Source organism: Micrasema longulum, unplaced genomic scaffold (assembly GCF_059751315.1).
Source record: "Micrasema longulum isolate JH-2025_06_02 unplaced genomic scaffold, ASM5975131v1 h1tg000403l, whole genome shotgun sequence".
NCBI classification, from domain to species: domain Eukaryota; kingdom Metazoa; phylum Arthropoda; class Insecta; order Trichoptera; family Brachycentridae; genus Micrasema; species Micrasema longulum.
In genome coordinates this window covers 1236429-1258342 of record NW_028277603.1, presented here as the reverse complement: position 1 = coordinate 1258342, position 21914 = coordinate 1236429, and the positions used below count along the sequence as shown (strand labels likewise).

General features: G+C 33.3%; 2 protein-coding genes across 4 annotated transcripts in view; one reads left to right on the top strand and one right to left on the bottom strand.

The window, feature by feature from the left end:
* Positions 1 to 723, bottom strand: part of PIG-S (phosphatidylinositol glycan anchor biosynthesis class S) — a 44986-nt gene extending 44263 nt beyond the window's left edge. Inside the window, 1 exon segment of the mRNA XM_088226029.1 lies at positions 543 to 723. Within this exon segment, the coding sequence (XP_088082155.1) occupies positions 543 to 549 (7 nt within the window). The 5' untranslated portion in view covers positions 550 to 723.
* Positions 724 to 3127: 2404 nt separating this feature from the next.
* The window catches only part of LOC148281862 (protein I'm not dead yet-like), a 126065-nt gene continuing 107278 nt past the window's right edge, over positions 3128 to 21914 (top strand). For 2 of the 3 annotated variants that reach the window (XM_088226020.1, XM_088226021.1), the window contains exon 1: positions 3129 to 3447. The gene's annotated coding sequence lies outside the window, so the exon portion shown is untranslated. Of the gene's footprint in view, positions 3448 to 21914 lie in introns of all 3 variants that reach the window. The other variant, XM_088226023.1, reaches the window with a different exon arrangement.

Below are 21914 nucleotides of genomic sequence, written 5' to 3'. Positions count from 1 at the left end.
TTTTCTTTTCGTGTACTCGTATTTAAAATTATATAAACTCTTATAAATAAACAACTAAAACAGTGTAAGTCACTCTCCAACCACAAGAGTTAGTCTCTTTTTGGAGAGTTACAGTGATAACATTTACTAGATGTGTAAAAGTAGATATGTTTAGAATTTTACGAAAACATGTACTTTTTATGAAATTCATGAATAAAAAAAATATATTAAAAAAATTTAAAAATTAGAAGGGACAGTAAAAACGATTTTTTTTTGTTTTGCTGTGAATTATAAAAGAACGTTTTTTGGTTGTAAATCGAGTAAACTTAAAAAAACGGCGGTGATAGCTCGATCCTATACTAGCGCCACTCCGATAAATTTTGTAACTAAAATATTGCTGTCAATCGAAGAAAATGTTGGAGGTTATGTTATTGATGCACTTTGTTTTATATCAGATAAACAACAGAAATGTTATATAAAATAACTTAGTTTGTACTTCAAAATGAAATATATAATGAATTGCGTAATACTATCTATGAATTCAATGATTTATGTTCACTTACCTGACATTTTTGTTGGTATTGATGGGAGGTCACCGGTATACAATGTTTAAACTCACATTAACCACTTATTATTTACTATTAATTTGTTCATTATCTGAAATAGTATTCCACTAGGTGTGTATCACATGTTAACCAAGCGCCATTAAAATAGTATACTATCTGATGACAGTTCGTAAGGTATATTTTTGCGTTTGCGTACAAAATAAACGAAAAGGAACGAGTGAAGAACAAATCGAATGAATGAAAGCGATACTAAATCTTTTCGATAGAGGCACCACTTTTTTAACGTTCATTACATTTCTACATAGGTAATAATACTAGCTTTTAGCTTTTACCCGTGACTTCGCTCACGCGGTATTCGGGGCAATTATTTAGATTTAATTAATTAGTTGTTTCGTTTATTAATTAGTTTTGTTTATCAATAAGAATTTTCCCGATTGAATGATGTATATTTTATCGGGATTTAAAGTAGCTTGGTCTTGCAATTATCGCTATGATTTAAATATTATGGTCCGTTAGTCTATATTTATTTATTTATTTATATATACGCCCAACGGCCATTTTTAAAGACACATTTATACATAGAAAAATATTATTATAAAAGTAGAAAGACTCAATGGTATATACTTTGTGGGAGTGGAAACGGAAGAGAGGTGTTTATAATTGAATTTGATTTAGTGATCGTTTAAAAGAAGACAACTTGCTATCAAAGAAATCAAGACTAGTATGTTTGTTGGTAGACCTAAGAATTCTAGGCATAGAGGAATGTAAACCATAGTTAGTTCTATGGTTGTCGGTATGAAAGAGTAAGTTTTGTCTGAGGTTTCTAGTTGGGATATTCAATTTTACTGGGCTCAGTAGTTCAGACGCATCAAAGAGTTAGTTGAGAATTTTAAATAGGAGTATAAGGTCGGATTTATTTCGACGGTCTTGAATAGAAGATATATTTAAGGTAGTTTCTAACTCATTATAGGTATATGGGTCTCTGGATAAGCCCAACCTCCAGCCTTCACCTTTTTCAAAAATATTGTAGTAAAGTTACGTAGTGTCGTTATTCTGTTTACGAATCCAAAATTCTACTACAAAACCAAAACAAAAAGCAAACCAAACTAACTATTTATAAAGCAAGTCAACTATACAATTTTAAAGAATTAATTTCAATCATATTATTTTGTCATATCACTTTATTGTCTACTAATTTTCAAAGAATGTTCATCATTGTTGATATTATATATTTTTTTCATTGTATTTTTTTCCATTCGGGATAAAAAAATAAGTATCCTATTTTACATCTCACCTCTCCGGCAATCCTTACGTAAAAATGTATCAATCAGTCGCTCCATTAAGGCATAAAGGAATCACCAACAAACAAACACACTTTTGCATTTACAATATTAGTATGGATAATCCATTTTTATGTCCTAACGGTTATTCGTTTGATTTTATATACTTTCTTAATTGTAATAATTTTTTATTTCTATCAGGCCAAATTACCACTATGGGGAAGTTCAGTGCTTCGGGAAATTAGAATTAAAATATTTTTTTTACAAGCGATAAAAATTAGAGCATTTTAATCGTACGGCGGATTTTCTCGAATATGTGTAAAACAATTATAATGATGAACTACTTTAAATGATGTCGTAAGTTCTTGTGAATTGACCAATGATAGAGTTCTCCGCCTGTGACGTCTCAAGGTCTCTACGGTAAGTTGTCCAGATTGGTGGGTTGGCTTCCTGGTATCTGAAAATGTATCAGTATAGTCTATCATTGGTTGATTTCAGAGAACTAACGACGTCGTTCAAAGTAGTGCATTTTTATCGAAAAGGTTTTTATTAAATTTTCCATAGATTTTCGAGAACCTTCGCTTTACGATTAAATCCTTTAATTTTGACCGTGCGTAAGAAAGTTTTATTTATATTTTTTTCCCGTTCCTCTGAACCTCACTATTGTGGTTTAAAGTTTTTGTCCTGAACGCAGTCGATAAAATTAATTAAAATTTTTCAAATTCAAATTCATTTATTTTTCAAAATAACAATACATTTAAGGCGTTATATTGGGACGAAATATCAAACCAGGAACCCTTGAGCGACGGTTTGACATTACCAAAGTATAATACTGTCCAATAGCAAGAGTATTTGCCTCTTAAACATAGTTTCACTGAAGTGAAAGATGTCGATCTCCCCAGCGATAATTTTCAGCTGCCTGACTGCTCTTCCAATAAGCATAGCCAGAGGCAGGTTGGTTCTGGAAGCCAGAAGGTAAAACAGTCTGTGCTTACGCTGTCGGAGATAACTATCAGTAGCATACAAATATACTCTATAAAATGTCTGAAGTCTCGATAAAACCTCTCATCAGTCTGAAAAATTGATTCAGTGTGAACCCATCCCTTCTAAGTTGCAAATTGCGGGTCCCAGTCTTGTCTGAGTGGAATACAGTGGGATAGAGCCACGGATAACTACCATTCCCCCTCACACATTAATACATTGTATTTCATTTTCACGCACCCTAGTTTTAGGTCTACAGACTCAATAGTTCCGAACACGGCCGCGCCACATATCGTATATCGTCCTTTTCCGAATCACTCTTCATTTCGCTCGCGTTCGTCGGTTGGGCAAGGTGTCATTTAAGTTTACTAAGTTTCCTTCGGTGTCGTTCGCTGGAGTTTTCTTTCGATTTAATTAAACCCCTCGTCGATCGTGTAAAGTGTTCATATGAAAATCAATCGGTAAATTAATCCACTGTGCAAATAAGTGACAGGAATATTATCCTTGTTTTGGAGTCGTCGCAAAGTGTTGGGACGAGAGTGTCGTTAGTCGTTTTTTGAAAAGGATCGCTGTGTTTTGTATAGGGCGTCCACGTGGTCTACTACCAACAGTGGTGTATTCTGGAACTGAAAATAAATCGCGTAAGTTATAAAAAAATATTTATGCGCCTTAAAGGATAAACCGCGGGAGTCACATTGAACAACGTGTTCAGAAAACAAGATTTTGTCATTGCGCGATTTCCAAAACAGCGTAACTTTTGAACCAAATGGCAATCATGAAGTTTTACTTCGAAAAATATATTAAATTGTGTATCTTTTATGTATGTATGTATATCCGCCTGGGTATATGTATGTTTGTATATATGTGTGTATATATGTATATATATATGTATATATCTCTGTATATGTATATATGTATCAATGTGTATTCTCGTAAGTTTTTTTTGGTCGTCGATTCTTTCTATTAACTTGTAAATTATTATTATATATTATAATGTCTAGCCTAGCTTAGAACGGGGTATGTACCCTTGTTATTTGGACAATGTTTACCAAAAAAATGTAAGTATATGTATATGATAAAATGTATAAATATATTTTTTTTATAGAGGTAATTTCAACCTATAAAGAACTTTCAATGTAAAATTTAAAAAAATAAAATAATAACAGTACCTACAACAATGTTTTGAGTATGTCCAAATGCTTGCAGACTGGCTGGATTTCTTCCCTAGGGAGTTGTTCATATTAAAAATTGTTGCAACAGATACGGAAAACATTTTCGAGAAGGGGATATGAAAGTCTAGGCATTTACAGGGCTTATGACCCGTCATTGGCTGGGTTAAGTGGCCACAGTACACACTGTGTAACATTCTCCATTCAGCCTATGTTTAAACATTCACTTTTCCTCAACTCTTCCATCTGTTGATTTTTCCCCGACAACATATCTTGTGTTGAATGCATACAAGCCATTGGCAAAACGAATTTAAGGATAAAACGCTAATAATTTTCGCACATAAGAAAGGGACAAACGCATTATAGCAGTTGATCCACACAGTTCCAGCCGCTAAAACCTAAAAAATGGCGGCCTCCGTGGTGTAGTGGTCAAGACGCTTGACTCACGCACGGAAGGTTCCGGGTTCGATTCCCGGTGAGAACACAAAAATTAAAACGTGATTTTTCTCAAGCCTGGGTGCTCTGTGATGTAATTCACCACTGTTATTAGGCCTCCTGGCCTGTTGTGGTGCAAAAAAAAATGTAAATGTAAAATGTAAAACAGTTACAAAATTATTATCATAATTAGATTGTAGGCAACTGAGTACACATGAGTCCATTTTTACGAATCTTCGAAAGGTCAGTTGCAGTCACTCTTCGAGTATTATCGAAGAGACGACAAAAAATTTCACGCTGCGGAAAATTCGAGTTTGACAAGATCGATAAATTGTGTTATCGTCTCAGAGTAATCGAGGCCAAGATTACAAAGTTCAAGTTGATGAATTATATAATGTCTGTAATATGCGATTCAGGAAATTGGCCAGATTTTGGCTCAAAAAATACTGTGTCGTATACAAATTGGTTCCGCACTAAACGACTAGTTTCATGTTTTGCATAAAAACAATGAATTAATTCACAAGATAAACATGTTCCGCTAAACATATATTCACTAAACAAACTTAGTATTTACTTTTTAATCATATATACGGCCAAAGCCAATTACAACAGTTATATGAAGAAACATATTTACAAGAAATTGAACAAAAAGAACATAAAACTAAGCATGAAAGCCAAACAATGGTACTAAAATAACGGTATACAATATAAATTTTATATTTGAACTTTGTGGTTATCTTTATATATAATTCTTCAGTACGTGTGATGTCACTGAACTCCTCCTAAACGGCTTAACCGATTTACGTGCGGTTTTCAGCAAACTATAGATCTTGGCGCTGCGCGTGTTCGTAGATATTAAAATTTTCAATCAAATCTGTAAAAAAAAAAATAGAAGCAGAAATATTTTTTTTATCGACCTACCAGAGTTGCATTCCGCGAGAATCCATATACAAAAAAAATGGAAGATTTTTTTTTTTATGTGTTTAAAAAAAGTTTGTTTTTGAATGTTTACAAACAACATTTGCTTTTTATGGATCCCAATCAGATTCTTTCTTTGAATTCCTAATAATTTTTAACCAATTATTTATTTTTAATGGATTTTCAGTAGTGATAATGATAATAATACATTTTTGAACATAGCATTCCTACGTCATTCCCTTATGTTGAAAGAGCAGAGATTTTTATTGAAAAACTCTAATGGAAAATCATAAATTTTTTGTTTTGAAATTTAACCGTGAACAAGTTCCTAGGTACCTACTTAAATTCAATATTTGAATATGAATAACTTTTAGTTTCGGAATTCAATCATTAACAAGCTTCTTCGTCAATGTTTACGTAACTAATGAATTCTTTCCATTTTTTTTGTTTTCTATGTTCACTAAATACTAAAATAAATATAAACAATCAAGGAATATTAACTAAACAAAATATAAACGCCATTTTGTTTTTTTTTTTTTTTTTTATTTGTAAAAATTAAACAAAGTATTCAGTAGACTCAAATCAGTGTTTAATCTCTAATTAATATTAAATATGATGTTCTACAAAATAAACACCAAATCAATCAATAAAAGAAATATTGTTTATTTGGTTATTAATTTTTTTTTTCTTAATATAAATCACTAATTTATTTTCTAAGTTGTCTAATTTTAATATTTTATTTTCAACATGAAGTACTTTTAATCCAGTGAATTTTTTGAAGTTGTGATTATTTTTTTATCAGATGGTTTGCGAATTCAGAAAATTATTATTATTTAAGCAACTTAAGTGTTCTTTTACTCTAATATTAAAGTTTCTTTTAGTTTTTCCAATGTAGATACAATCATTACAATTTAATTGGTATATGCCAGATTTATTATATTTATGGACCTTGCCTTAGTGATTTTTTAACAATGTTCCTATATTATTAGTTGTGTAGAATGCAGGTTTAATTTTCGATGGCTGACGAAAAAGCTTGTTTGCTTTGAAACCGGTGGGTGGAAAAAAAAATAGTGGTTAAAATCAAAGTTGTTTTCTTGTTTCTTTAAGATCTACCTCAAATAATTCCAAGTTGTGTGACGAAATGACTAATCTACGCATTTTGGACATTGGGGCATAAAATACAAAAGTTACTCTTAAAAGATTTGATTAGTAGCAGATTTTGATTTCTGGTGACACGGTTAGGAACATGAAAAGAAATTGATTGCAACAGAGATGGGATACCACTTGCATTAAGTATTTTAAAATGCATATAAGGTAAAGTAAGTCAAAAGTGATGGTATTTGAAAGTGATAGTGAGGTTACTGACTGCATAATAAATTTAAACAACGAACGTCTTGAGCAAGTAGAAGAATTTGTGTATCTCAATAAGGTTGAGGACCCCAGTATAAGGTGAGTGGCTGTTGTCATTTTGTATCGGAGTTCAGAGCGTTGAATTACGCAATTTACAACCAAAACGTGTAAACCCACGAACCAGCGACCTGTTTATCGGCGCCTATCGATCTTCCGGTAGGTGGTGCAATCAGACGTTTTGATAATATTGTAGAACACTGTTTATAGATTGATATATCTTCTTAGATATATATGTATGTCTTCTCATTTCTCAAAGTGATGGTATTTGAAAGGGGAAATGAGGTTACTGACTGCATAATAAATGTAAACAACGAATGTCTTGAATAAGTAGAAGAATTTGTGTATCTGGGAAGCATGTTTTCAAGAGACGGAAGAGTAGAAAAAGATGTTGAAAGGAGAGTAAATACGGGGAAAAAAATGAACGGCGCACTAAGCACAGTAATTGCTAATAAAAATATGGCAATCGAAGCTAAACTGGCAGTGCACAGCGGAGTTTTAGTCCCAACACCTATGTATGGAAATGAAACGTGGAACTGGCAGAGGAAGGATGAAAGCCGAGTGAACGCGGTTGAAATGCGATCTCCTAGAAGAATGTGTGGGAAATAAATGTAGGACAGGGTTTCGAATGATGAAATCAGGCGAGAGTGTAAATCTGAGTCAAGTATAATTGATAAGATTAATAAAAGGTCTCTGAGATGGTTTGGTCATGGGGTAGAACGAATGGACGACGAGAGAATGGTAAAACAAGTATATATGGCAAAAATGAACGGCAACGTTAGACGAGGACGACCAAGGAAGACGTGGCATGATCAGATAAACCAAAATCTTATGTCTGGTCATGTCAAAAGCAGACAGAACCGAAGGGCATGTATGACAAGATGTATGAATGTGAAAGAGGCTAGGATTGTATGCCAGGATAGACGTGTGTGGCGGTCCATTCTCTCTGCCTACCCCTACGGGGAAATGGCGTGATGGTAGTAGTAGTAGTTTCAACTGTCTTCATAATGGTATTGTTATATTATACAACTGTGAAAAAATTGGTGCAGATAATAAATATGTGTATTTGGGCATTACTATTGATATATTTTTTAATAGGTTAAACATATTACCAAATTATGTAAAATATTAAGGACAGTTATAGGCAGGATGTTTAGAATAAAATATTTTGTATCAATAAAAACATTAAGACTTATATATCAATCATTAGGTTCGGTATTACCAGTTGGGGCCTTTCTTGTAAAACCAACATTTGAAAAATTCAATCTTTACAAAACTCGGCTCTTAAATTAATTAACAGATCAGCTAGAATTCACAAGGAAGAGGTACCCAAACTTTTTAAAAAGCAAGGGTGCCTGTCCGTAAATGCAATTCTATGGCTCAAATTTGTTACTAGATATAGATTTGATAGTAACTACCAGAAAAGGTATATACATATACACAATACAAGGCTAGCACTACGTGAAAGCTTGCCAGTACCGAGGTTTGTAAACAAGTATAGCCAAAGAACACTTCATTATACAATTACTAAAAATTTTAATAAAATTCCTAAGCAGATCTTAAAAGAAAATGTTGATAAAACTTGTAAGGAAAAATTACTAAATGGCTCATATGGCTCAAGAAACCTGCTGTCAAGCCGGTTTCGTGGTTTAGTGGGTTTCATTTTTTTTCCTTTTGTATTTTTCTTTTCATGTTTACCTTCTTAAATAAAAAAAACAAAAAAATCTTATGCAGGCTCTAAGTGATAACCCTGTGGGAATCCAATAGTGACATTTGCCACTTTCTGGCTATCTGGAGCTCAAGGTTGGAAGTAGAAGACTGCATATAAAATGATTATTAGTTTCTTTTGCTTCTATCTCAAAGGATTTTTTGATAGAAGCAAAAGAATTTTCTATTTCTATCGAATTATCTGTCAATTTTACATAACACCCTTCGATAATCACAAAGCGAAACGATGCTTTGTGTTGTATTTTAACGTTTTTATTGAACTAAAATTCCATCATTTGCCGTATTGTGTTTAATTTTTGTACATAAGAAACGGGCGTTGAAGCCATAAACCGTACAAATTTCTAATAATTTGATTGAATTTATTTACCGAACCATTAAATAGATTTCAATCGAAATTTACAAAAAGTCGATTGGAGTCATTGGCATCGGTTTATTCCATATGATATATTTCTATGCAAGTCAGACGTTTAGTATGCAAAGCAACGCACGAAAATGGTATTGATAGTTTAAAAGTGCTAATTCGTCTTCGGTACTTGTATTTACATAATATATCGCAGTGTGTATTCTGAAACATATTGTGTTAAAGGTTATAAGTCAAAACATAAACCATTAGTCCAGTTGAATAATAATCAGAGAATATGTTTTCTTTGTTTTATCATTGACGTTTGTTGCGCCACATTATATTATGGAGGTTGTTTTATTAGAATAGGGTATTATCACTCAGGAAGAATATCGGATTTAACCTATTCTACAAATAAAAGATTTTTTGAAGATTCTTCTAGTGTTTATATAAGCCCTTGGATAATGAATATTTTCATTCATTATTTTCGTTTCGAAAATAAGGTCTTTCGAAAACGATCGTTTCGTAAGTTGGTATTAAATGTTGTCACATAAGTTCACGAGTAATGCATTCATTTTAATGTTGGTAATGCCACAGGCCACAGATAGAAATATAAGGAGAGTTGTCTTTTATCTTAAGCCCCCCATTACCCACTCCACAGTCCAGTTCCAGGCACTGACAGATGAAAGTTAAAACGGATTACATCTTACATATCGAATTTCTTTTATTATTTTATGGTTTTCAACCTCTTCCAAGTATTAATTTATTATGATATGATAAATTGAATTATCAATTTATCATGAAAATTATAAATCACAACTCGTAGCGTTTGATAAGTGACGAGACGCCGTAAATGTAAACAAATATAGAGAAAAATGAAGCTATCTACAATGCTCTATAAAATCTATAGACATTGATGAAAAAAAATCCGATGACGTCACAAAACATCCGAAGACGTCACGAATTGTTTGTTTTTGGCGCCATTCAAATTACTAGAATTTAATCCTTTATATCTCCCTTATTTCTAAACAGATTTAAATAAGAATAGTAAATAAAAATAATAATTATTAGGGTTTATATAAACACTAGAAGAATCTTTAAAAAGTATTTTATTTGTAGAGTAGGTTAAATCCGATATTCCTCCCGAGTGATAATACCCTATTTGAGAAAACTTTAAACCCTCAAACTAATCCACAAATTCACACGAGCCTGCATCAAGGGTGATGACACCTCACCAACGAAAGTAGAATGACGTGCATAATCACGAAACGGGAACGTCGCATCAGACAGTCAAAACAAAAAAAGACAATCTCGACTACTGAACAATGGACTGAAAATGTACAATGGACCTACCGCACAGATTAAAGTTAGCAAGCATACAGAGACTGTATGCTTGCTAACTTCAAGATCAAGACTGAAAGTGAGATACATTTTTAAACCTTTCTTAAATCACCTATACGATGTTTTTTTAAATTATATAATAAGCTTTAACAGGTTTCTCAGTAAACAATGAATGAAATATTATTCTTATTTATTTATTTATTTACGGTTCCATGAACCTTTTACATAATTACAATAAAACCAGTGAGAAAAAATAGCATAATATTAAAAAAGAACAAAAACATCGAGAAAAATATACAATGGTAAATAATATTTATATATAAAAAAAGAAATATTACATCTGTAACAAATATAAATATTTACTTAACATATTACAACAGAGATGAAGAACATCTAAGAGAAGGTAATATAGAAGTCCAGGCATCTACATGGCTTATGACCTGTCAATGGCTGGTTTAAGTGGCCACTTTACACACTGTGTAACATTCACCATTCTGCCTATATTTGAACATGTATATTCCTTCAATTCTTTCATCTGTTGATGTTTGTGAAGTTAAAGAGCTGAAACCTTTATTTGTGCGAGTGAGATTCATCTAGTATGTAGGTGAAATAATTCAATTTGATGAGCGACGTCTACAAAGAAACTAATGGGTCAGATCATAAGCCCTGTGGATGCCTGGACTTCTATATTACCTTCTCTTAAATGTTCTTCACCTCTGTTGTAATATGTTAATATAAACAGCTCCCCAGGAAGTTGAATCCAGTCCTTGTCTACAAAAATTTGGACAAACTCAAAATATTGTTAAAGAAAGGTAAATTAAAGAAAATATCAGTTTTAAAAAATAGGAAGAGAAGAAAAAAAGTCGGTTTGTCCTGAAGAATGGGGATTAGTGCTATTTAAGCTCTTGACGACACTGCGACCCGTGTAGATCTATTGTGATGGTATATCCAGACCGCGCTTTTGTTCATTTACTCTCAACTGTTTTTATGACTACCAGCTTCACACTTTTTTTTCTCTCAGTGTGTCCGAAATAAGATAATAAATAATCTTTTGCTTGTTGATAATTCCTACACTTTCGATAACAGAGTGCGTGCCAATAATTTGTATGCAATCCCAAATCATTTGATTATCAAAGATACCAATGTATGATCAAAACTTTACGTGTAAGTAGAACTGATTACTATTTCGACAACAATTTAAAAACATTTTTTACATAATCGCTACCTATCTTAATCGCCTCTTAAATTGAAGGATATATATCAGAAGTGGCGAAACTAATTAAGATCCTTTCTCTGATATGGAAATGATACATGATACTTCAAAGGGGGAAAAATGTGCATTCTGTATTCCTGTATTGTTACGAAGTATAGCAATCGATGTATGTAATTAAATCACTGTAGTAGGTCTGTTTACAATAGTCACAGCCAGATTACAGCAGAAATACAGCGTACCGCGTACCGCGTACAAGAAAAAACTCTCTATGGTAATTTATGCATCAAAATAAAACAACTTCCTTTCACGTAGTCTGTAATTATATTATTAATTTTATCAGCAGTAAATGTTTCCAATTCTTGCTCATCTCTGATATTTATTTATTTATTAGTGAAATCATACAGTCTTTATATAAAACAAGGTACAAAAGAACAATTAAAAAAATAAGACCAATTACAGATTTCACACTAATTTATTATGAATGCAGGAGGAGAGGGGATTAATAATTTTATTCTAAAAAAGTAAAAATAAAAATATTACATAAAAAGTTCATAAAAAGAAGACATTGTAAAGCTACTCTACTTTCCTCCCTCTCTCTCTGGTTCCACGAATATTTAAATTTAATTGTAAAAAATCACAACCAACAATAAATTATTAGATGCAGGTAGTAGATGTAAGTAAGTATAAATTAAGAGTTGAAATCGAATGTTTAAAATAATATTAAAAGTAAAAATTAAAATGAAAAGTTAAAATTAAAATTAAGTTTAAGTTAAAATTAAGAATTAAAATTAAAAAGTTAAAATTGAAAGATAAAATTAAAAATCAAATTAAAAGTTAAAAGTCAAGCAGGAGATAAATTTAAAATGTGTTTAACAGATCTGATTTAAATATGGTATTTACAATGTAGTATGTCGATGTCACTAAAACTGTCATTATAGGTAATCTGTATTCTTCGTAGAGTGCTATTTTTTTAATAATTAGTCATTGAGTTAGGAATGTCGAAGAGTACAGATTGACGAGTTCTACGGACAGGGACTCGATATGAATTCATATCACAGTGTAGCGAGCGAGATTACAGACTTAGGAGTTATTCTTGATAGTAGATTACTGTTTGGGTCTCACATAAATTCTAATTCGAATTTTCAAATCCTTTAAAATATCAAATACATTGAAAACTTGTAGTTTGCATCCGTCGTGTGGAGCCCACGATACATAACAAACATAGACAGGATTGAAAATGTTCAACGAAAATTTTTAAAATACCTAGATTATAAAAACAATAAAATGCTTTGCACTTACAGCCAATCTGCTAAACAAAATGAATTTTTTACCCTTGAAAATAGACGCACTGTATCTAAATTATGCTATTTATAAAATAAAATATTACAACAGAGATGAAGAACATTTAAGATAAGGTAATATAGAAGTCTAGGCATCTACAGGGCTTATGACCTGTCAATGGCTGGTTTAAGTGGCCACTTTACACACTGTGTAACATTCACCATTCTGCCCTTATTTGAACATCTATATTCCTTCTATTCTTTCATCTGTTGATGTTTGTGAAGTTAAAGAGCTGAAACCTTTATTTATGCGGGTGAGATTCGTATGATTGAATTATTTCACCTACATACTAGGCAACGCCTGAAAATGTTATTTTTTCAATTTCTATACTTCTTCATGGACCAGGTGAATTTATCAACAATATTTTGAGTTTGTCCAAATTCCTGTAGACAAGGACTGGATTCAACTCCCTGGGGAGCCGATAACATCAACATACTACAACAGAGATGAAGAACATTTCAGAGAAGGTAATATAGATGTCTAGGCATCTACAGGGCTTATGACCTGTCATTGGCTGGTTTAAGTGGCCACTTTACACACTGTGTAACATTCACCATTCTGCCTATATTTGAACATCTATATTCCTTCAATTCTTCCATCTGTTGATGTTTGTGAAGTTAAAGAGCTGAAACCTTTATTATGCTGGTGAGATTCTATTTATATAAATTTTCAAATAATAAAGTAGACTCTTATAACCTACTCAGCAAAATTAATCGTAATGTCCCCTTTCGCGTGACAAGAAATAAGTATTTATTCCATCTGCCAGTCTGTAGCACTAACTATGCACAACACTCTTTCTTCTATCGTTCTTGCTCTAACTATAATGCCTAACACGCCCCTTAATTTATTTAAAAATAAATTAAGACTCATTCTTTCTGGCTGCGATACGATCCCACTTGCTTTTTAATAATGCTCACACTTACACACCTGAACACTTACTCCCACATACACACAAACACACCTATACACTTACTCTCATAAATAAACACACCCTTTTGTTGTACCACAATTTGATATGTATGATTTTTATTTAGAAAATTTACTGGTCTGTCTTTAAACCGTATCTTTATGTTAATATATCATTGTCGACTGTTTGTTTCTGTAAAATAAATTAATAAATATCTTTTCTTCGTATTTTGCCTTTTTCTAAAAATTGGCAAAAATCCGATTGATGCTTGCCAAGTCAGACTATGATTTAAACTTATTGCATCAGAGAGGGAAAACATTTTTGAGAAGGGAATATGGTAGTCTAGACATTCACAGGGCTTATGACCTGTCATTGACTGGTTTATGTGGCCACTTTACACACCGTGTAACATTCTCCATTCTGCCCATGTTTGAACATCCACATTTACTTAAACCAGCCAATGACAGGTCATAAGCCCTGTAAATATAATAAGATATATTTGGTTCTGGACTTGATAGTTATAAAACGAGTCTGATTTCTTTTTTTCTCTCGCAATATTATTCTTAAACTTTTCTTTATATTTAAAAATGTTTTTCCTTTTTTTGTTTTTTCATATTTATGTATTTATTTCGTTAATATTTTAGGTTGCTTTTGTGTATTTACCTACTTGTTACTTTTGTTATAGTTATGCAATTTTATAATTTTTTGTTATGTTTTTAAATATGTATTTTTTTTTTCATATTTATGTTCAATTTATGTTAAAGGCAATATATGCCGTTTATGTAAAATAAATAAATAAATAGAAATAAATAAATGCCTAGACGTCCATATTCCCTTCTCAAAAATGTTTTTCCTTTCTGTTGCAATAAGTTCAAATATGAATTATTCCCTAGGGAGGAAATCCAGCCAGTCTGCAAGCATTTGGACTTACTCAAACATTGCAGACTGTGATTATTTGAACTGCATGAACGCCGTTTTTCCCCTGACGATGTTTTGCCTTATTTCGGTTAAGATGTCATCTAAGATCGTGTTGCATTCAAATAGGATTCGGCGTGTACTTTTCTCTCTTGGTTTTTAAATCATACTCCTTTTAAAAAAGGTTAGTTTTTCTTCTTCTTTTACGACATCCGCTCCTAAGTGGAGCATGTGGACATCACCAGACGCCTCCAGGAGCCTATCGCCAGCCAGCAGTCTCGCCTCCTCCCACGTCAATCCTGCGTTCCTTAATTCCACCGAAAACAGCCAAAAGATCGACATCATACTTATACCATTCACATCATCAAACATAATATCTGGTGGAAGATGGGTCCGATTCTGCAGAAAGTAATTTCGGTGCGCTAGAAAGTTTAGAATTAAAATTGAATAAAATCATGTAACATCGAAGAAAAATACCTTTACTTTAGATCACATTTTGATGGTTAAATAATACTTCTAAAAATCATTCTTCGTGAAGAAAAAAAAAAGTTCTGTTTTGTTTTCGACTTATAAAGCGAATGGATGGTGAGGCCCTGGGTGTTTTGCACACCGTGCTGAGAACCCTTTACAACTCCGTGGTGCGAAGTAGACTCGAGAGCGGCTCGATGATTTGGGGGCCACATGACCTGAAGTACTCTCTTATGATAGAGAAAATCCAAAAGAAGTTTCTGAGATATCTCTACATGAGAGAGTCCCGCGGGTATTATCCTCGGCTCTACCCGATCGAGTTTCTCCAGGGTATGCTCGGCTACAACAGTTTAGAGACTAGAAGGAATGTGTATTTGACTACACATTTTTATCGATTGTTGCGCGGTACGATCGATAATTCTGAGATTATGATGAGCGTTGGTTTGTATGTTCCCGATAATTACCTAAGACAGCGTCAGCATAGATTGTTTTATATTGCGATATAAAGGACCAACCAAACGATGGTTATGCCTGTTGGAAGGGCTACCGCTATGCTGAACAACATCGCATCATTAATCTGTTTTATGTATCTATGTATCTAGGATTCTCCTACTATTTTGACAAGAGTCTCTTTATGTATTCTTTGTCTTTTTATAATATGTACGTCTTAAATTTTTGGTTTGTAATGTATGTATTATTTCAAATAAAATGAATTGAATTGAAACCGATTTCTACTGAAATGAATTTCTCTATGCCTTATTCCTTAAGTCTTGTGTGGCTGTAATGTCACACTAGTCGACATAGGACACAAGACTCGATATATCTCTCTTATTTTTTAAAATGATGAATTCGTATTTTTTGTAATCTTCAAATGGACTTTCACACCGGATTTGGAAAGTGAATTTTGTACAACTATGCTGGATGTTAATACAAATATTTATCCTCGCTACGCGAAAAAAGAGTGTCCGCTTATTCAGCAACACATATGTATAAGAAAGAGCACGAAGATAGAACTCATCACAAGGAAGACAGAAACGCTGTTCTATGGCAGGTGTTAGTGTGAAAGAGACAAAAACAAAAGTAAGTAAAGTGTAAAATAGATTCAGATTTCAGCCGGTTGATAACAGTGATGGGAAACGCACGCGCGTAATCTGAGCGGCGTATTTATGATTATTAATTTATTTTACTATAACAGGGCTAAATTATATGTTTATTTGCACAAATAATGGAAAGGGGATTATTAAACAGTATGTCTCCATGTTTTTTTTTTTTCAATTTTTGAACTTTAAATTATTCCGTCTTTTACTAGTGGTAACACGATGTTACATCACCGCGCGCAAAGGGATTATTTTTCACAGTCTTTTAAGAGTTAAAGATCTTTCTCCATTAACCTGAGTTCGTAATTGGCCCTTTATCCATCAATACTACCCGCTAAACAGCAAAAAATATACCTGAAAAGGGCATAAAAAACTCAAGGTTTGTTTTTATAGTAAACAAAATTATCAGCCATAAAAACGTGATGAATAAACAACCTTTTAACCATAATTCAAAGATCAAGTTGTATTGTACGATTAACCATCGATGGTTGAGAAAAGTACTATTGAGTTTCGTACAATAGATTGTTTGGCTTGAGGCCAAATTGAGTGCGGTCAAAGAATACATTTCAATAGGGTTTTATTCTAGGTTAACAATGTCAATGAAAACCTGCATACATTATTTAATTGAAATGGAAAACTAGTTTTTAATATAATATGTACTGTATTAGATCGCACCGAGAGTAGCAGGCTCCACATTTAACAGAATATGAAGGCTGTTTGGAGATCGGATGAAAATGTGAAAATCAAATGCCGCCAATATATCGCCTGCATAACGTCTATTCTTCTCTACGGATGCGAATCGCGGTACCTCACTAGGGCCTAAACAGCAAAATGCTAAGTTTCAAGAATGGGTGTCGCAGAAGAATTTTGTGACTGAAATATTCTAGATTAACAAATTACAACAGGGATGGAGAATACCTTAAATAAGGGAGTATGGGAGTCTAGGCATTCACATGGCGTATGACCTGTCATTGGCTGGTTTAAGTGTTCACTTTACACACGGTGTAACATTCACCATTCTGCCTAAGTTTGAGCATCCACAGCCAGTCTGCAAGCATTTGGACATACTCAAAATAATTAATTATATATATTTTTTTTTATTAAATTGAAAACATACTATACATAATTATATACAATATTCCCAAGGAGTTTTTTAAAAAAAAACTCATTTAGGGACATACAGATAACAAATTTATTTAAAGACGTTTTTATATTTTAAACTATAATATTATTTACAAAAGCAGAAAAATTAAAATTATAATATACTACAAATTAAAAAGGGTACGAAAAATACTTGAAAATATCAATTAAATTAAATTATAATTAAATTATAATTAAAAATGCATTTCCACCAAGAAATGTCAGTCGAAAAACTCTAAATATTATTTTTATTCCATACTAAAATCTTAATAACTTACAAATAATTAATAACTTGAATTGTAATCCATCTTTCTTATTTAACCTCAAATAAACCCGTCCCATAGTGTCAACCATGTCGGAAATCGAACCCGAGACCTCTTGCATGGTAGGCGAATGCGCTGACCACTACACCACGAGGCCGACAAAAATCATAGCGATGAGAATACGATACATAAAAATATTTTTATATTTTGGCTTAGTTTGACAGTCTATTTTTTTAAAATCATTTTAAAACCACTGAATTGACCGGAACCAAGTTACGTATTTTTTAATTTTTTATTTTATTTATTTTTATTTTCTTTTATTGAGGAAACATACAGTTGAGTTACAAAGTTTTATATTTTACACAATCAGACTTAATTCTAATGTACTAGTGAAGTTTCCATATTATAAAGCAATTATATGTAAGGTTAATTATGAAAGTATAAAAAAGAGAAGGAAAAAGAAAAACATAAATGAAAGTTGTTTAAAATTTTTAATTTAAATGAAAAAAAGATATTTTAAAGTTTGTAGTTTGTAGTGAGTATTTACAAATGGAAATAATATTAAAAATTAAGAAAATTTGTAAGAGTAATTAAAAATTAAGAATTGAAATAAAGAATGAAAAACATGCTCAGATGTAAAAATAAAATAAAATGATAATAATTTTTTTTTTTTTAAATGAAAAACATAAATATACACATATTTATTTTAAGGGATTCAAAGAAACGATGAGAAGAATCTTTAAGTGAAATATAAGACAATAAATTTAAGTCAATTTAAAAAACATCTTCAAAATTAATGACACATTATAGTAAGAGCAGCAATAAATTGATTTTATTTACATATATGATATAAGTAATTAAAAAACGTATGTACATAATGAATGTCCACTCATTTGGTTTTCGCCGAATCGGTTTCAATGTAATTTGCCGCTTCAGCAAAAACTTTCGTATTGCATTATATCTTTCGTTTATCTGTCCTAAAAGCTGAAGAACCGTTTGTTTGACGTCATGAGAAATGCGAGAAACAGATTAATTTATAAATGAGTAAAGCAAGCAGTATTATCGTATTGTTATTTATTACCAATGATAAATGATAGATATCGAACAGTGTAGAATTTACTAACTGATAAAACCTTATCATATTACAGAATATATCCAGAATAGAAACATGATATCAGATTGTGAACTATGACAAACGCTAGAGACTTGTGCCCCATTATTATCACTATTTAGCTATAAATATTTTATTTATTTTACTAACGTATACGGCAAAAACGCCTTCTGCAAAACCTATAATATGAACATATTTTGTGAGATTATTTTAAAAGTAAAACATATAACATGTCTGGTTATATTTCAAATACATTTATTGATTGTGTTCATACACTACATACAGTACAAACACTAGGAAATTAAAGAAATACAATATCATTGGTTACACGGGTTTACAAGCACTGACTTTACAGATTGGGAGGCAGCGGAGTTATTGCTTCACGACACGGGGTTGATTTATGGTTCCGGGGGGCCAAACCACGTTTTTTTTTTTTGTTTTTTTTTTTTATATGGGAGTTGCTTTATTATTTACCTTGCTTATAATATACAAGGTTTATATTTCAAAAAGTGGATTTTTCTGCTATTAAATATCTTAAAATTTGTCTAAACTATTGGGATCAGGAGGGATATATTAATGTGGGCTAATCAGGAACTTCTCAGCATTTGCTCACGTGGAGAGGAAACCACTTAAAACTCTTCAGGAGAAGCCGGCCTGTTGGCAGTAGTCAACAGGCCTTCCGTTCCACTAGAGGAGTGTTCGGCATTTTGTTCCCTACTTTGGTTTATTTTACCAATTTCCTGCGCTATATTTATCATGTATGATACTACCTCTCGTGTGAGTTCTTTATTACCTATCACCGATGGGATGTCGCATAGATCTTCACCCAGGCCTCTGCATCGCGCCTCCAGCTGTTGTCTTTGAAAGCTGAAAAAGGGGCAATGCATCAACAGGTGAGGGACATCTTGAGGAGTTTCATCGTCGCATGGGCAGCTGTCGATCTCTGAGAGCTTGAAGCGATGCAGGTAGCTCATGAAGCCACCATGACCCGTAAGCATCTGGGTGAGCTCGTAGCCAGCATTTTGCATTTTTCTGAAATCATAGGCATGAAAAATTGTAGGGAAAAACATTTTAGTAACACTTCCGGTTGTCTCACTCAAATAGCGATCGTTCCAGAGTTGAAGGGTCCTGCTTCTTATTTTTCTTTTGGCAAAACTGAGCGGAAAATCGGCAAAATCGGGGGCTGTTTTCTTAAGCGTAGCCTCCCGAGCCTTTTCGTCAGCTTTTTCGTTGCCAAGGATTCCGCAGTGTCCTCGTATCCAGCCGATGTACACGTCCTGGTGTCTGCATCGTAGATTCTGGATATCTGTTCTTATGTCCATTACAATAGGGTTGACCGAATTTCGGTCAGTTATTGCATGGACTCCAGATTTGCAATCTGTCAGGATCGATATTTTCTTCCATCTGTTTGGTGGCTTCTTCAAAACATAGACCAAGGCTTCTCTGATCGCAAAGAGTTCTGCCTGAAACACGGAGCAAAAATTGCCGAGTTTCAACTTTCTCGACGGCAGCTCTCTGATGCCATCGTAAGGTACAAAAGCTGCACCCACTTTGCCGTCCAAGAGACTGCCGTCCGTGTAGATCCTCAGCTCTTCCCGCGCCGTCCCAGGGAGAACCTGATCATCGTAGCCGTGATCTATAGGATAGCGCTCCGCCGGATGAGGAAGTGAGAAATAGTCTCCCACTCCCTGGTAAAATCTGTCCTGCGGCAAGTCTTGCAAGGTGAGGCTCCTCTTCACCTCATATGCTTCTGCAAGCTCCCTGATCCTCAGATCGAGTGGCATGAATCCACTCAAAACCTGTGCTGATACCAAGGAGATTGTTCTGTATCCCTTGCATGACCTGATGGCTATTTGTCGTTGGATGGAGTTCAATTTCTTCCGGTTGACTTTCCTGTTGACCGCGTCCACCCACACGCTTGAAGCGTACGTAATCAGAGGCTCTACAGCACCTACGGCCAAACCACGTTGTGCTTCGGACAGTCGAACTATCTTTACCTTGTAACTAGTGGCTCGCACCGTATTCAGAAGTTGACGAAAGGGCCTTACAGCCAGTATTCGTACTTAACTGAGTAGGTACTGTCATGTACTTACGTAATACATATTGTATTTAGTTAGCTGGTGGTAGAAATTACGATCTATACAGGATGTAATTTTTTTTATTTATTTACAATTTTAAAAAATCCGTTAGGTCATTTTATCTAGTCATTTTATGTCTCGTCTAGTCTAGTTAGTTCAGTCATCATGTGCTTTTTCATATTGATTTTAAATTTGTCTCCAGTAAAAGTTTTCAAGTAGTAAGGTAGGTCGTTGTAGTGTTTAAGTCCATTATGTAGTATTTTTGACTGTCCTGTGTTTGTCTTTACCCAGAGTTCTGATGCATTTGGCACTTAACCATCTGGTAAAACCCCCATGGACCAATATTTATATATTATGCAATACAAAAGTCGTGCGTTCTATTTAAAGGCGTCGTTAATAGTATGCACCTGAAAACCATATGCTTCAGTGCGTGAGAAATGTAATTTTGCGTGAATCTCAAGATGTCGCGTGGGAAAAATAAATGTACATATTTTTTTGTATCAAACTTACATTATACAAATCCATATGCAGTTCTTTGAGAAGGAATTAGAAATGTAATCTCTCGTGGTTACTACGTCACTCTGACGTAATGCTTAGTTCAAATAAATACAGTAGCTCTTAAGTGTAACAGTATAATGGCTTTTTGTAATGTCTTTTAAATAAAAAAATAATATACAACATCTTCGTGTCATGTCAATTGATCTGAGGATTTCGAATAATCATTCTCTGTGTGCTACTACATCCGCACATAACAGTACCAGGGATCAATTATTGGGATCCGAGTAATCAGATTTTATCTCTGCCTAAAGTACCCGGTTGAACCAAATAAGGTAAGCGACTAGGCGGCAGAGGCCGATCAGTATAACATGATCTTACCGGGCGAAAGCCTAAGATGGAGGCGGAGAAGCGAAGGCCTTCCCTAGTACCAGAAAATTCCAAACAAGAAAAGCAGACTAATTAAGCTAGAAGAGTCCTGAGTAGGTGTCTTTACCAGATAGAACCAAGAAGATGGGTAAGCAAAATGGTAGAAGACGACCTGGATTACTCTGACTTCTAGAGCTAGGAATCTGTCTTATAAAGGCCAAAATTAACTAAGGCAGGAAAGGTTAAAAAATTTAGAAAGGAGATTTGTCTATGGCTGCGTATAACCTAATTTTAGCTATAGTCAGGAATTTATACCGTACTGCAGTCGCCATTTGCAATTCCTTTTAAAAAAGCATCAGTGTCGATTTAGGTT